The 17,847-nt window shown below is 33.7% G+C and overlaps 1 protein-coding gene and 1 long non-coding RNA gene across 2 annotated transcripts in view; one reads left to right on the top strand and one right to left on the bottom strand.

The window, feature by feature from the left end:
* LOC107999229 (UPF0489 protein C5orf22 homolog) overlaps nucleotides 1-17,847 on the bottom strand; it is a 761,052-nt gene that overhangs the window by 328,364 nt on the left and 414,841 nt on the right. Inside the window, exon 4 of the mRNA XM_062077142.1 lies at nucleotides 4,226-4,352. Within this exon, the coding sequence (XP_061933126.1) occupies nucleotides 4,226-4,352 (127 nt within the window). The remainder of the gene's footprint in view (nucleotides 1-4,225; nucleotides 4,353-17,847) is intronic.
* Nucleotides 3,553-17,847, top strand: part of LOC133666423 (uncharacterized) — a 99,153-nt gene continuing 84,858 nt past the window's right edge. The window contains exon 1 of the long non-coding RNA XR_009830551.1: nucleotides 3,553-4,634. This is a non-coding gene — a long non-coding RNA (uncharacterized LOC133666423). The remainder of the gene's footprint in view (nucleotides 4,635-17,847) is intronic.

Here is a 17,847-nt window from a genome sequence, read left to right as displayed (position 1 = left end):
AGAAGGAGAAGATAGAAATGTTTTAAATATCGAAAAAGTTGCAACTTATAATAATCTTAAATTGTTTAAACATTTTATGCGCATTTTAAAAATTCAGAAAACGACGGTCCCACTTGGATCTGGTAAAATAAATTTTTGAAATACTGTACATTGGAAAGTGTCATTCGATGCAGAGGTTATCGATTTAATTCGAAGCTACCATTAATCGTTTACTGTAAAAAGAAAAAAAAATAATTTAGATTGTTTTGAACATTACTTTTCTATCCGGAGATTTGTACTCAATCGTCTGAGAGGAAATTATTTCGGTCAATTCATTTCGAAATGCAAAATGGTAATCGCTCTCGATGCATGATAGTTTTTACGGTGCAGTTGTGTCGTCACTCATGAAAGGATGCCTTCAGTTTTTAACGCGTATGTTGCGTGATGATTGGCAGATCGATTCATATGAAATTGAAGACAATATTTTACTGGAACTCTGTTTCTCTTTCTCTTTCTCTGAACATACGTTATTGCTTCATAAACGATGATTTCTGATCTTTAAGCCCGTTCCCGCAATCACTGGAAGTGCAACCCGATGTTATTTACAGACCACATAAATGCCAATTACGTATCAAGCTTTATAATGTACGTGGCTTGATAAAAATTCGATTCATCTTTGTGCGTTTGTAAAAAGGTTATAGCAGAGATTCTCAACCGAATGTGATGAATAACAGTACGTGGATAATTAACGTGTAATCGTTTTATTAAAATTTCGTTCAAAAATTTATTTTTAATGCTTATGCATTTGTTTCAATTTTAAGTAGATACGAAATAGTTCTAAAAAAAAATTTATTAATATTAATATTTAATTTTCAAATTTTTCATTTCAATTGAATCCAAATAGAATATTATATCCAATAATAACAAAATATTTAAATATTAAAATATTAAGATAACAAGGCATTCAAACAGCGAAACCTTTACACAATGAAAGTTCACATAATACGATCTTGCTGTATCAATAAAGATATAAACATATCATTTCATCGTACTCGTAAATGATTTGAATTCGCATCGATAAATCAAGAATCTTTCTGTTAAAGTGACCGAGATAACGTATTATACGTATCAAAATTATTTATGATTTATTATCAACAATTTATTCTTTATCGTTTATTCAAACGAAGTGAATAATGGATAATGAAAGATGAATCGTTATAGTCACTATAAAAAATATTTGATATCTCAAGATGTACCCAAACAACTTAAAAATACCAGCGTGCTTTAGAAATCATTTCGAATCAAAACTCGGAGTGGAAGCATTCATTTCTCATTTATTTAAAAAATTAATTCAAATCAACCGAGAAATTAACTTGTATCTGCAATTCAAGAAACCACTATTTAATTTCGTTAAAAATTCCATAAATAGATCAAACTCGAAGATAAAAGTCTAGAGTACGATAAAAACTTGCAAGAAATAACATTTATCCCCAATATTTCCAATATTTAGAATTTCAATTCTTCCGCAAAAATCGTACAATAAAATTATAACAAAATAATCGGTAAAATTCAAGAATAAACTTTCGAGATTAGGACGACGTCTCCAATTTCACACGTTGATAATCCACATAACGAAAAAAAGAAATGCTTTTGGAACAATCGAAGAAACGATACTCTTATCGATCGACAGAGCACAAATTGCCACCGATCGATCTCGAGAACAACACGATTACTAGGCAGGAACACGTGTCATCGAATGTTTGCCAGGGAGCCATCGCGAGGTAAGGATCGTTGCCCCGTCAGCCCTTGTTATATGGCGCGAGATTAACGATAACGTGACTACGTTCTGCCACCTAGAGCGCAAAGACCGGCCGAGTTCCCGGAACGTTGCCCCATGTAGTATTTCGTTCCAGGTAAAAACGCATTAATTAGATTTCCACTTAAGCTGTCCTTCCTACGCAGCTATCCAAAGCGAAGCCTCTAAAGCCTCAAGGTCGCGGATACCTCATCGACGCTGGAATTCGAGACGAGTTTCGTATTTCGAAGCGGAATGAATGCGAGTGGCTCGTTCAAGGAAAGAAGTGAAAGAAAGGAGGGGGAGGAAAAAGGAGAAGGCGGGGAAGGAGCGAGTAAGAGTGAAATATGACAGTGGGGATAATGTGGAAAGATGGTTAGAGCAAGTAGTGGATGATAGTAGTGAAGAAGAAGAGAAAAAAAAATAAGAATAAATAAGGTGGAGAATTGGAGAAGCGAGGAGAGAAGAACGAAATAGGAAAAGGAATAATAAAGATGAATGTGAAAAAGAATTTTATCGAGGAAAAAAAGAAAACGCATCATGTAAAACGTGAAAAGACAATAAAAGAAGCAAAGAAATAACAGAATCAAAGAGAGAGAGGCAGAAGTAATTGGATAGATTTCATACCCGTTTCCAAGAAGGCGGTTTAAAAAGAAGAAGTTTAAAAAAAAAAGCGAAGGAGAAGAGAAGTGGTCAATTAAGGGTATAAAACGATCCTCCGCGAATACAAAGTAGCGAGTGAAGAAATATTAAAGCCAAAGATACGAGACCGCGAAATAAACGAGAAGGAGAGAAGGGGGGGAGGGAGAGAAACGAAGAAGCGGAGAAGTGCCAGGAATTCCAGATAAAAGGGGCAAAAACATGGAAAGAAGTCCTGGGAGAATCTGAAAAAAAAAAAGAAAGGATCGAAAGAGATACGAAGATACATGGGAAAGAAAGAAGGAAGCGAAAGCGTGGCAAGAAACGAACGATGTAGAGGGAAAGGAACGAAACACAAGCAAAAAACTTAAATTCACGGAGAAATAAAGAAACTACAAGAATGAAGCACGATGGAGGAAGCACGAGAGCTCAAAACGATAAGAAGAAGAAGAAGAAGAAGAAGAAGAAAAGAAACGAAAAGAAATGGAAAAAGTGAAAAAGAAAAATAAGAAACAGCGGAACAAAGACTAGCGAAGATAATAGAAATAAAATAACTTCGATCGAGTACAAGAAGTGAAAATCCCGAACAATATAAAATGAAGAAGACGAGAGGAAAAAAAAACAAAATAATCTGAAATAAAACACGAGAAATTGACACGTGTTGATACGAAAGACACTTTCGAAGAATCTTCGATTCCAAAAAGAGACAAAAAGTTCCTCGAAGAAAAAGAAAAAAGAAAAAAATGAAGCGACAACCAAAGTGACAAGGATACAAAAGAAACTTCGTGAAACAAACAATATTTTATTTCAGAATCGACTCGTGTTCCACGAATATATTAACACCCTGTACAGTGAGGAGAGGAAAAAAAAAAAAAAAAAGAAAAAAACAGCGAGGAAAAAGAGGATCGAGGATCGCTAGAAAGAACGCTAAGTGGGGCCAAAAGTACATCGTGCGGCTCTCGCGGATCGCCATAACCTTTTATCAGTTATCTAATTAGCCGTTGCATTTAATTAGCGACCCGGAGGAGAGAGCGCAGATAGGGCGCGAGAGACCGACGTACGGTTCTCTGCACGGTGGTAATTTTAATCGGTGCTCACGTCAGATAACGAAGGGTCGACGGATGAACCGGCATCCGCCGCACGGCTTGCAATTAGCCGTGTTTTTATTTATTCGACTATCTGTTTCTTATTGCGCCGCGCGCCACCGGAAAGAAAATCGGATATGAGAGGAGGGAGGGGGGAGGGGAAGGCTCTCCTCTTTCATTTTTCAAAGGAACGCGAGAACCTGCACGCTCGAGAAGTTTTTTTTTCTTTTTCTTTTTTTTTATTTCATTCTTCTCTCTATCTCAGATTCTTCGATTGCTTTGTCTACGATACGGGGATAAAGATTCGCTCGGTAGCATAACGTCGATTAATCGAAAATAAAATATTGGGACAATTGCTTCTTTCGAGATTTAATACAGAAAAGAAACTCGTGATAAAATATTCTATAGATCAGTCTGTAGAGTTCGAATAAGAAATTGCGTTATATAAATTGCATTGGAAGAATGGTCGGGTTTCAATAATAAACATTTAAGGATTGATTTCAAGGGATCTTCTGTCAAAAAAGGAATCGTTCTACGTATAAATTGTTACGTTTTAACTGAATACGAAAATCAGAATTTAGGTGAATTTCCTTTATAAGATAATAGGAATAAAAAATTTATCGATTTATCATTTGTGGATGAAAATAATATAAATAATGGAACGGATTCGAGGCGATTTCCGCCCGATCGAAGAGAATGAGAATTTTATGCATAACGGTGCGCCTACCTTCGTTGGATCCTCGATGAAACTGCCAATGGTTATCACGTGTAGAATGATCTCACGTGTGTTCTCCAATTCCTCGAGAGCGCTGTAGAGGCCCTCGCTGACGAAATAAGGCTCGGGGCACGTGAGTCTGCAAGAGATTAGCAAATTAGATAATGAACAGGAATGCATGGGTCGATGATGAAACTATAGCTAAACTCTTCTCTCTAGAAGCCGGAATGTACGTAAGTACGTACTTTGGGATTCAAAGTTTGAATTAACTTAACTAAGCTGGCGTTGTGCAATGTGATCGTTAATCATCCCGATCAGTTTAACACTTGTGAGTTTTTAATAGTATTTTTATTTGTAAAAATTTGTAAAAGAAAAAGTTATTCCGTCGTGGTGAAGAATTCTGTGGACAGAAAAAAGGAATGTAAGTAAATTTAAAGCAAATGGCTCGTAAGAATTGTAAAATCGTTCGTGGACGAAAAAATGATTTGAGAGATTTAAGTATTAAGATTTATTTAAGTATATGGAAACATATTTTTGTCTAATATTAAGACGATTAATATTATCAGACACAAGTCGTATTCTTAGAATTCAGAATATTCGACAATATGTGAAGTCACAACAGAGAGCTTTCCATAAGGGATAAGTATCATTGTGTCTCTTTACATGTCTGATACACAGCCTCTAGCCATTCAAATTCCTAGCAATACGGCTTACACGTTAAAGCCTCTAACAGTTTTAACGTTAACAGCAAGGAACTCTATTTATTCCCCACGGACGACACAAGTAATCCAATTTGGTCCACAGTAGCTCTAGAATAACTAGAGCATAACTTTCTTACTTCTATACGGAAAATACAACGAGAATTAACGTAACATTATCTTTATCAAAATCATAAACTACCAAAATATTAATATTCGTAGATGGACGCTATTCTCACTGTTTTTGTACATGAGCAATGAGCAAATTCAATTGGCACGTGAACAAAGGTAATATGTAAATAAAATACCATTGACTCGAAAAATAATTTGCATACTATAAGTTATAAATACAGTAATGTCATAAATCCAAAAATCCAAAAATGGAACGGCTCCAGAGTTGATTACACGTAAAATTTATTTGTCACTTTTACAAAAAAAATATTTATCTCCATGAACCCTCCTATCTGCGGAGCATTGATTAAAAAAAAGAATACGATATGGCATAAAATTCGAAAAAGAGGAGGCGTTGAAATGTCCAATCTCAACGATCATCATCCTCGACGACACGCGTAATCAATCGTCCAAGGGGGAGGTATTAAGTCATCGCGAGGAGTAACGAGGATAAAGGGAGATGAATCTCGACAAAATATCCTATTTACGAGGCCGTAACCAATAAAGTATGGCGCGGGGGTCACGGGCGGCCGTATAATAAATACGTTCACGCGGCGTTCGAGTGTCGGAAAAGGGGGATGGCGAGAAATATCGAGAGCAGAAGCTCTCGAGTGGCCCGGGGAGATCGCGTGGCCGGTCAACATCAATTTGGAAGGTGATTCCCGCCGCTTGTCGGAAGAGCCTCGAAAATTTCGAATGGCCGAGTAATCGGGGGGGAGGAAGATGCCTCTACCTCCCCTTCCTCCGCCATCTCTCTTCTTATTTTTCTTGCTTCCAACCGATTAATGATACCCACACGGCTCTTTCGGTAATATTGATGGCCCCCTCGTGTACCTTTGCAAGAATATCTCGGGGATACGAGAGGAAAAAACGGGGGAGAGAGAAGTATGGGACTTTTACGTAATGGACCCCTCGTGAAAGAGTTGTCGGTTAAGCTATGGTTAAGATCGATTCTTGAAATGCTTGTTTTCCGTACTACTGGATTCTTTTGTCGATATTTATTATACGAAATTTGTGTTCATATTATTGAAAAACATTTATCTTCCTGTCCATTACGAGATATTGAAGTTCGAAGCAATGGCAATATTGCCGTTTACCTTCATATCGATTGATGATCGATTGGAAATTCAATTGAATTTATTCAATCAAAAGTAGATCTTTCTCTCGGAATTGTTACACTCGTATCTTGCTAAAATCCTACGAAAAACAGAAATTATGATCTACGAAAGGCGCACGACCACATATTCTTCGATAATTAATAATTGCAACTGAGCCAATTGATCGAAACAATTAAATTTTCATGATCGCCAACTCAAACATCAGTTCAAACCCGCACTAATAAAACCTACTAATAAGTAACCCTTAAACACCTAACAGCGTCATTTATACCGACAATTAACCCTTCGAGTGTTCTTAATACGATCCCATTGGAAAATTTACGGCTGTTAACAAAGGCCCACAAATCGAACGGTTTATTAACAAGCGGTTAGGTCGTTAAGTCGTTCAAGATTGGCCGTTAAAGCGATAAATCAACAAAAGGCGAGGCCAATAATGCCAAAACAGGGAGGGGGGAGGAGGGGGGCGAGGAGGAGGAGGGGGGGAGAGGGCGAACGTTTTTGCCGGGAGGATTTTTTTAAAACGCGATCACCCGTTTTTCAATTAACGGCCACTGGGTGTTACGGTGGCGAGCAAACAAACGCACCGTCTCTCCTAGGCGGCCGCCACGATCCTTTTCAATTAGAAACGGGGTGTGAAAATTAATTACCATTCGGGCCGAAAACCGGTCCAGCCACGAAATGCTCCCACGCGATCTTTACAAGCCGCACGGTTCCGTATAATTAACAATTTATACGACGGTGGCCTTTCGCGTGCCAGGCCACGTAACGAATAGATCCCCTCGATCCGAGGATCGATCAATCGCCCACGTGGCTCTCTCGCGGTGAAATCGAGACCGCTTTTAAATATCAAGACCCACGGATGGGTTTTTTTTTATGATGTTTTTTTCCACTGTGTGTTTCCTTTTTTTCTTCTTCTTCTTTTCTTCTCCTTTTCTTCCAGATAAGTTCGAGGTGTTATTCGTTCCGCACTCTTGCATGATGTATTTCGATTATCTTTTTTGTAATATTTATGTAAAGTTAATGCGATTAGACTTTTTTTTTAGAATTACGAAAGAAGGTAGGATCGAGAGTAGAATTTTTAAGGTAGATTGTTTTTGAAATTGTGAAAAAAAAAATGGAAGAATAGAATAGAAAATGATTAGAATAAAGAATTAGATTAATATTGAATTAAAATTCTTTTGAATGTGTAATTTTGTAGGTTTAAATTATAGATAGATTCAAAAGCGTATCGATGAATTTTCTCGTAATTAATAAATTATACATTATTTTGTATTTCACGATTACACTTTTGATAGTTTCAATAGTCTATTTATGCAAGATTGAATATACAGTCTCTCTAATACACTTTAATTTAGATTTGCTATTGCGTTAGATTTTAAAATTTCATTAATGAAGAATTATTGTAATCAATAATTGAATGATGTTAAAATTTTAAGTATACACATAAGGATAAAAATTTTCATAAATTAAGAATAAGCTTGCTTTGATAAAAGAGAATTTCATTACATAAAGAAAAATTTGATCGAACAATAATTATCCCAAGAATTCTTTGGTTTATTGAATTCAATCTTTCCGGTGATACGCCTGTAATTTTATTGAAATTCGTTAACATTAACATTCCGGTTATCCTGTTATTCGATCAATTTTATAGTCGATGTATCTATAATTAAATTAGAAATTGATATCACGATTTTTACACGGTCATTAATTAAAAAACTGGTGGAATTAATTACAAGAATAATACGCCGATCGTAAAACGAGTCTGAGGAATAAAATGTTCCGGAGAATGATAATGTTTCTCAAACCCTCGTGATATTCGTGCCATTAAAATTAATTTCATCGGCTGAAAATTATTAATCGTACGTGTAAACCGCAATCGTTTATTTTTCTTTCAAATTTTATCCCTTGTTCATCGTTAATCGAGGCTGACTTATATATTTTTTCTTAAAACTACTGCAGATATTAATAAGATTTTTTTTTTTTAAGTAGACGATATTTAAAAACTAATTACGTAGGTATAAAATTTCTTAAATGAGAACGAGATATAACGATCATTTAAATTTTTACAATTTAGATTATTGCCATTGAAACATTTTTCTATTCTGCATAATTAAATAGCACTTTAATAAATAAAATATAATTCAGAGAATGTGGAAAATATTCTATGGATATAAACCTCTTTTTCTCTATATTCTTTTGTACAACTTATTCTCTAATAAATTTTAATATTAATTATGTTCCGTTTAAAAAAAAACATTCTTTCACGAAATTTATCCCTAAAAATGTTTGAATTTTAAATAATCGACTTCTATATAATTTAATTTAATTTAAGAGAAAGGAATCACAACGATATCTACAATTGTTTCGAGAACAATTTGTATCCGCTTCACACTCTATATTCCACACGTAATTTCGATTAGAAAAAGAAAACTATCTCCGTGATAAAGCGTCTAATAAATATCGCTTAACTCACGCTTATATTTCTCAGTCTACAGTAAACATTTATAGACTGCGAGATTAATTCACGAATGAGCCTCGAGACTGTTCACATTCATCGCGACTACGGAAAACGCGTATTTTACTAACGATCGCATCTCGATGGCTCATTAATTTATTCGCTGCGTTTCCATGAATCATCACCTTGCCCGGTGCTCGATCGTCGCTTACTAATGTCGATCCTATGAAAAATATTTTGCGATCATTTTTCTCGTGTAATTGAATTCGACGTGGATCATTTTTTGTGGAAAATTTTTCAATGGAAATCTCGATATAAGATTGTTTATATATATATTAGAATAAAATGATGGATGATCTCATTTCTTCAAAGAAAAAGAAGAAATTGTTTCGAATTCGAAAATTCATTATTTCTCAAAATCATCTTAATCATTCTTTAAACAAAAAAGTATTTAGAAGATGTTAGAATAATATCCTAAAATTATTTCATAATTTTCACAAGAAGAATTGCAATAAAATATATTATATTTCTATATTTCTAAGAATTCTATTTCTTTTCTAAAAAATCTTTTACATTTCTCTTTGATGAAGTGTCTTTTTTAAGACGCTTATTCTATCGTATACGCGCAATTACACATATCTATTTACATATCGTGGGTAAATCAGAGATCACGCAGAATTCTTTATTTATTAAATATTTCAGTCATTATATAGGGTTAAAGAACTCTTATTTCTACAGACCGATAATAATAATGATACTTGAAATCTAGGCAAGAATGTACAAATGACCACAAATGTAATTTATTATTAATTTATTTACCGAGATAAAAGGTTAGGCATTGCAATATTGTGAAACAACGTATGCGTAATCATATATGTTGAAAAAGCACTGGATCCATACTTTATAAATACTGGTATTAATAAAATGGATACTTCGTAATATTTTATACGTAAAGAATATTCCATTTCATCAAGAAAATTTAATTCTTCAAAATATTTCTTTAAAAAAAAAATAAAATAATTTCAATAATAATTCAATAAGTGGAATAATATTATATCGAATAAATTATATTGTTCAATAAATAAATAAATAAATACTATTAAAATTAATCAAAATATTCGAGCCATATAATAATATATCAAATGGAATATACGATATTAAAATTAATAAATTATCAATATTATAATAGTTTCAATAAATGAAATACGTAACATTACAATTGATATAATTTAATATTAAAAACGAGTAGAATGTATAAAATATATGATATTAAATAGTAAAGAATAGCATCAACGATTAAAATCCGTTGTAATCAATAAAATATTGATATCAAGTGAAATAATCAAAATTAAAATTATTAAGATATTATTAAAATATTTAAAAATTTTTCTTTACAAAGATCGGATTCTCTAATTTTATGAAAACAACTTATTGAATAATTTCATCGTGAAAACTTTATTACCATCAATTAATATTTCAAAATATCATTTTACAACGGATTGCCTCACATTATCACGATTTCTAATTTCTTGAAAACGTGCAAGCATTATCTTGAAAAAATCCTTCATAAAATTGAAGATGGAACAAGATTGCTGCACGTTGTGCATCTACGCTTTACAACGTGATAAACAACCGATAGCTGCCAACAATAATTTAATAATACCATTCAGGTTGAATAACAAAATATTAAATTTCAACGCAGGAAGGTACCATGAGTAATTGCCTCTTGTGCAATTTAATTGCTCTTCGGTTATTGAGCTTAAAGACAGCAAAACGACGCAGTAAAATATTACGTGAAGCAATTAAGGAAATTCTCAATGAGAAAGGACGAAAATACGAAATAATATATATGAATACTCCAATTTCTTAGAAACCTTTTCTCATCTTTACACGTACGTGTTCAAATGTTAAAAATACGAGAGAATCCAAAAAATCGACAGTTTCATACTTTTAACGATTATTCAATCGAAATATTATTTCTCGAATATTTATGTGTCGCAGGATACCTTCGAGAACTCGATCCAACTTAATCCAATATTTTCGAATTTTTATGCATTTTTTTTCTTTTTCTTTTTCTTTTTTTTTTTTTTTTTAATAAGCATTGCAACGAAACATCTTTATTAAAAAAATATCGAAAAGTCTCCTTGGACGCAAAAAAAATCCTAATTCGTAATAAATTTCAAGCGAAACCGATTTGCACGCACGAGTACCAACAACGCGAGATCACAGGGAAAGCATGTGGGCGCCTCTATCGAGCATACATATGCATGGAACGAACTGGTTTCTTCGATGACATAACGTAAAATTTCGTGACTTTTGTGAATGGCGGCCTATTTATTTCTCGCCATGCCTCCTTCCACGAGGATATATATTTTCGAGACGTTTGCTAATTAGAAAAATTCGACGGGAACATTATAGAAATGTAGATTTTAATACATTGTATGCGTGATAAATAATCTGAACTATGTTGGAGAGGATGAATATTTGTTTCGAAATTTCTCAGTGGAGACAGTGCGTAAATATAGTTATTTCTAAAAATATTCGGACATTCCGTATAATTTACGATAAAGTAGAGAAAAATTCATTCTGCAAGAATGTTTCGTTATAATATAAATTTATTTTATCGAGTTGAAATAAAGAATTTTTTTTTCTTCTTCTTCTTTTTTTTTTTTTTTTACAAATTCACGTGGATTGAAATGAATCGTAAAATTGGTTGATAAAAACTGAAAAAAAATTACGAAATTGACGAAAATTTTTTATATTTAAAAAAAAATCACTTAAAATATATTATCGATCAAAAAAGGATATCGAATCAAATATACTTTTACTATAAAAAATTGTTATGATAAATAGTTTTTTTTTTATATAAAAAACTTGTGATATAAAAATTCAATTTTACTCGATATTTTAGACAATCGTTCCCTTCTAAAAAATTTTTTATTCTTTGATATATACTGTTCTTTTATACATTGCTTTATACAATTTTATACAATTCTATACATTGGTTCTATTAACATATTAATGTTTCCAATATTTAGATTTTTCATTTATTTTAAACACAAAATATAAAATTCACAAATAATATTTAACAAATCATTATTAATTAAAAGTATTCCCAAGGTATTTACAGCAAAAATCGAAATTTCAATTTATTATCTTCGTATAAATTTTTTTAATTATATATTTTAAGCAAGAATATTAATAGTAATGATTATTCAGGGAATCGGAGAATAGAAAGTTCGGTTATTCAGATTGGATCTAAATATAACAGAGAAGCGATTAACATAACGATTTGTTTTGAAGAAACGCGGACGTTTGGAGAAAGTGTACACTTCGTTTCGGATATGATACGTCGCTAATTTGGAAATAAATGTGTTTGCGCGGTGAGTTAATGTAAGATCAGTGTCGTAAATCTTTTCGATGTTGGTGCTTCATCACTTTAATCGCGGCTATCTTTCAAATTACTTACCAGCAAAATTATTCCAGCTTCTTATCCTAAAATTTGATCGTATTTATCGAAGCTATTATCATTATAAAACTTAAAATATTCTTTTTCAGATAAAATCCGACGTGTCACATTACAACTGCTGTACAACTGCTTCCCGAATTGCACAAAAATTACAATAATTCGAAGCCAAATTCGACAAAATCCTTATAACCAAAATTAAAAAATCAACAATTTACAAAAATTCAAAATCAAATCCTTCGAAATAAAAATAAAAATTCTTCGTTTAATTTTCTTAAGATTACGATCCATCCAATCGTTCACAAAAATTCTTCACCGTCGAGCAAAAAAAAAAAAAAATAAGCGACATCCGCATTGCATCGCCACATTTGGTTTCCACATAATGAAAAATAAACGTTCTTTCAATCGCGCGTGATATAATAAAGATCCGGCAAACACAGATATCAAATCTGACGACGTTGAGCGCACGTGACTCGGCGGGCCCCGAGAGGAGCGTGGGCCCGATGCGCGCGCACGCACCGCGTGTGCACGTTTCGAATTAAACGAACTTTTGCCCGCCGCGTTACCATTAATCTTCGCGGCGGCGAAGGAGCAGGGGTTGTGGTTCCCGATAATTCGTTAATCGTCACTTAATTACGCCGTCGATCGGGTTAACGATTCACGCGTGCCGAGGCCTGGAAACGTTCCGGGCCTCTTTCGAATCGAATCACCAGCCGGTTAATTACGAAATCGTTCCGCGTTCACCTCTTTATCAATCTTTCCTTTCCTCTTTCTCCCTACCCCTCACCACGATTTTCATCTTTCCTTCTCCGACACGTGTTGAACATGCACGCATCAGGACGATCGCCATAAGGGAGGAAGATCGATAAGAGTGATTAATGATACTTTCAGAAAGTCGGTTGAATTTTTCAATCATTTTTCGGATTATCGGACGAAAATTTTTTTCAAACGGGTAATTATATTTTGTCGGTATCGGTGACACGATCGATTTCTTCGTATTAATAATAATTATTACGAGAAGAAGTAAATTGTTGTTACAAATGGAGATAAAGAATAAGCGAGTTTGTCTCGAGTTTGGTTGGTCACAATTTATCGCCTATTGACTTTCGATGCAATTCCATATTGATATTCGACGATAATTTTTTAGTACATACACGCTCCCTTTCTAATTTTTTTTTTTTTTTTAAGAATTATTATTATTAAGAATATATCGTTTCTTATGTGAATTCTCTGTTATTATACATCATACACTGTCAAACAAATTAAAGAAACTCGGAAGATCGGATAAATCGTCCAAGAATTCTTTTTTTTTTTTCGAATAACCGATCAATTCTTATCTTTACGTTCCATTCATTCACCATTCAAGTGCACGTATCTATCTATAAACGGGCATTTAAATCATCGCGTTGGCCAGAAGTCGTGATGCGGGTTAAATTACGAGATCAATTTGCCAAATGGACACACGGGGGCGGAGGAAGGCTGGAGAAAAATGTCGGGCGGGCGGAGGCGGAGGGAAAGACGCGAAGAAACGCGAAATAGGAAGGACAGGGGGGACGGGGTGAGGGGGAGGGGACAACACGTGGCCGCACCCTGATTTCATGCATGCGACGACTCGTGCAGAGGAGGAAACCGAACGTGTGGAGTCGCTGCCTTGCCTGACCACGCGCGCACGTGAAACGCTGCGGCTATGCGGTCAGGAGACTGATTCATAGGCTCTCCTCTCTCTCGCGTCACCCTAAAGCTTCTCGTGCCTCGTTTTATTAAGGGCGACGATGAGCCCTTAAATCGAGGTTACGACTTTGTTTTGAAAGGGAAAAGTAAGAGAAAAAAAAGAAAAGAAGAAGGAAGGAAAGAAAAATCGAACGAAGCTTAAAAGGTTAAATTATATTCCCGTTTTGAATTTGAAAAGAAAGAGAGAACGATGGATAAAAATCAGTAGTCGTTGAAGAAAAGAAAAAGTTACATGTTTCGAAGGGAACTTTATGCGAAGTGGTTTTAATCTAATTTTTAAAAAATTTTCAAACGGAAAGGGATTTCGTTCGAAATTTGGAAAGAAGTTGCACGAGATATTCTCGTGTCAGCGAGAAGTCACAGATTTACGGACAAGACTGTCCACAAAAATGTTCAATAAATATTGGAATTATTATGAATTTTGAAGAATTACATATTGAACAAAGATATTCAAAAAAAAAAAAACGTATATTTTAATTTTTCAATAAGGGACGATTTCATTGTGTGCAACCGCGACAATTTCAATATTAAGATCGGGGGAGAAGGGGAGAGCGCGGGTAATCCAATTAGTTATCTCGATCGTCTTCCAAGCAAAGCTTAAGACTCCATTATTCCCATCCAGACAACCGTGTAACCAATTCGTTTCCTCCCCGCGTGGCTCTCCCCGTGTTCGTACGCCTGCTAATTGTCCACGTACGTTGTTCCACGCGCAGAAATCACGCGTGCACACACGCGTGTATCCCTGTCGGCCAAGAAGCTCGGCGATATTAGGCACGAACGCCCCGGGTCGTCTACCGGGTGGTCCGTGAGACGGATCTCGCGAAGCGAAATGCCAAGCCCTCGATCTTCCTGGACAATCGATCATTTTAGGTTGCATCACAGGCGTGATGCAATCCATGGAAACGACACTCATGTAAGTATCAATCGACTTGGATAATTTCGATCGAAACAGATTTTTCGAGCAGTCAGTATAATTGATATAATTGATAGCGCGTTGGTTGAAAGATACACGTGGCAGGAGGAATGCGCTAGATGTGGAGAACGCGAACTTTTGTTTGTGTATTATGTTAATGATAAATTCTTCCATATTGGAAAAGGGGAGTATTTGTATTTTTTATTAAGATTGTCAATATTCTTTCGTTCAAATTTACTTAGCCAAATGATGAAAGAAAAAAAGAGTTACGTTTGCAAATAAGTTTCAATTTCGTTATTCGAATTATTCTCTCATTCAGTTTTATTTTAAGAATAATTTTAGAAAAATAATTTTGAAAATTCCACGCCTTGATCTTCTATTATCTTTTTCCCACCAAATCGATCAACTGTGAAAATAATATACAACAAATACGAGTTATATAAGAATCACATTTTTTTTATGTCACCTTCTAGATGACAATAAATCGTATCATAAATTCAACTCGCAATGATTATTATGAATCGAATACAAATTGCCTGATAACACGTATTATCGATTCACGTCAGTTTCGATGCCAATCGATCGATAATAATGCTCTCGTCGATGGCGCCGCGTCGATCTTCTTGGCCAGCCGCCATTTCCGTGACACGTTTCCTCGGCCATTTTGTTCGTTCGCGCAACCTGAAACTTTTAACGTTCTCGTTAAACAAACATGACGCGCGTTAAGCTGTGAATTAGCATTTTTATTATGCCTCGCGGCCTCCCATTGGCCTTTATTGCTCCTCATCCAAGTAGTTATCCTTGAGTAAAATTTAGTTTTCGAGAAAAGCAAAAGAAGCAAACAAAAATGTATATCACGAAGCGGGCTCGTTTTGAGTATGCGTAAACTTAATCAGATATTCTGAATTTAAAAAGAGATATCGATTTTATTTATAAAAATTTATTTATAAAAACCTGCAATGATTTAATATTTCCTTTTGATATAACATCATTGATAATAAATTATATCTTTTTCATGCAAAGATTGCGTAGATATATTTTATTCGAAACTGCAAAATTATTAAAGTTTGTACTGGGAAATAATTAGGCTTGTAATTACAAATTACAGCCTTAACATAACTTTATAATAAATGTATATTAATAGGAATAACAAGGAAACATTTAGTGTTATTTAAATTTTATTAACAAGATTAAAATTTTAATAAGCGATAATTTCAAAGTATCATGATCGTAGCATCGTACGAGATACAAGGAATGATAGTAATAACGCAACAAAGAGAAACAAGATATTATTGAATGGAGAAAGGAAAATATGTAAAAAGGAAAATTTGAGGAAAAGCCTAAGGGAATAATAAAATTGATTATCGAAACGTTATCGAGAAGAAATCGTTAAATTTCATTATTTATCGTTATCGTGTCATAATTATTATGTTAATTTAAATATATCTATAATTTAATTAAGAATTTTAAGATCTTTATCGATCATTTTCAATGAGATATCTTAATCGTAGAAAGTTCTTGTACGTTAAATCATGTTGCACCATAAATTTAACGTTTTATATATATCATTAAATAATTGAAATTACTCGTTATAAGAGGAGAAAAATTTTACCATCACGATGTATTTTACTTTACTAAAAAAAAGATATTTTAACAATAATTAACAAACGAAAAAAGTCCATGATAAATAAAGAATTCTACGAGCTCTATTCTTCCATCATTTTACTGATTATGTATATATTTCTATATATTTCATGATTATAACATGAAAAAAAAAAGCTAGTTTAAATACGTGTAAATGAAATGAAGGGATAGTGGAATTGAAAATGATTATATGAGATAATTTACCGTATAGATTTTGACATTTAAACGGTTGCGTAAATTTAAACGAGATTGGAAACTATATTTTATCCAGGAGGGATTTATATTATTATTATCGACGAGATAGAATCACGATGAATATAGTAGTTATAATTAATAAACGCATTAGCCGCAATGATTTTCCTGAATGGATCAACGCAATCATCGATGCAGTGATCTTTGTTCATTTTAATTTTAATTAAACGTTACCAGTGAATTATAATATTGATATTGACTTCGAGTGTTTGTGATATCAGCAATAGAATTTTTTTTTTTTTTTACGAAAGACTTGAATGATTTTGATTAATCAGTTAAAAATAATTTATGTCTGTGATAAAATTTTACGATAACGATTAATTCTTACAAGATTCCAATATACGAGACGGTAAATTTATGACATCATATTACGATGGTGAATTTTGCAAATTTTTTGTGATGAAATTATTATCTACTTTATCATCGAATGTTGCTCACCTTTAAAATATATCCATAATTTTATTACGAAAAATTCGCAGATTTCATCGTCAGATCTCCTACACGATAATTCCATAAACGGTATTCCAATTATTCATCACTATGTAAACATATATAAAACATATATTAAATTTTCGTAGCGCTAGAATAATAATTTGCATTCACAAAAAAGATCACAAATAAAATTTCGAAATTTCATATTAAAAATAAAAAGAAAGAATTAAAAATTTTGTCATTTAAACCTGTACAGGAAACAGAGAAAACCATACCGTTAAAATTCCTTTTTGTTTTATCCCGATATCTCAATCGGTCGCCGAGATATAAGGATTCAAAGTATACGTAACGCTTAAAGGATTATGAATAGGACCGCGACCTACATTTTTTCCTGGAATTGTTTACTACGTCCTTCTAAGAATTTGGCTACTACTTTTTCCACGAATCGCGTCTGCTGTTTGTCTGTAATTTGGGATAGGTCAGCGACACAGGTGCGAGCGAGAGGTCCGAGTAAGCGATAAGGATGGAAGTAGTAAACGATTAAAAATTACCCTTTCCTTTACACGACGATATCTCGGGAACCAGAAATGGTATCGTGATAAATAAAAAAGCATTTTAAAGAGGAAGGTTTCCCGCTTCTAATGATTTTTTAATCGTTGTTCAAAAGTTATTATCTTCGGAGTTATAGCGGTTCAAAGTTTTCATAATTTTAATAGAGTTTAGTCAGATTTAAGACGTACGATTAAAAATCATC

This window comes from Apis cerana, linkage group LG7 (genome assembly GCF_029169275.1).
Source record: "Apis cerana isolate GH-2021 linkage group LG7, AcerK_1.0, whole genome shotgun sequence".
NCBI classification, from domain to species: Eukaryota; Metazoa; Arthropoda; class Insecta; order Hymenoptera; family Apidae; genus Apis; species Apis cerana.
The sequence above is the reverse complement of the archived record's forward strand: the minus strand, read 5'-3'. Positions and strand labels throughout refer to the sequence as shown.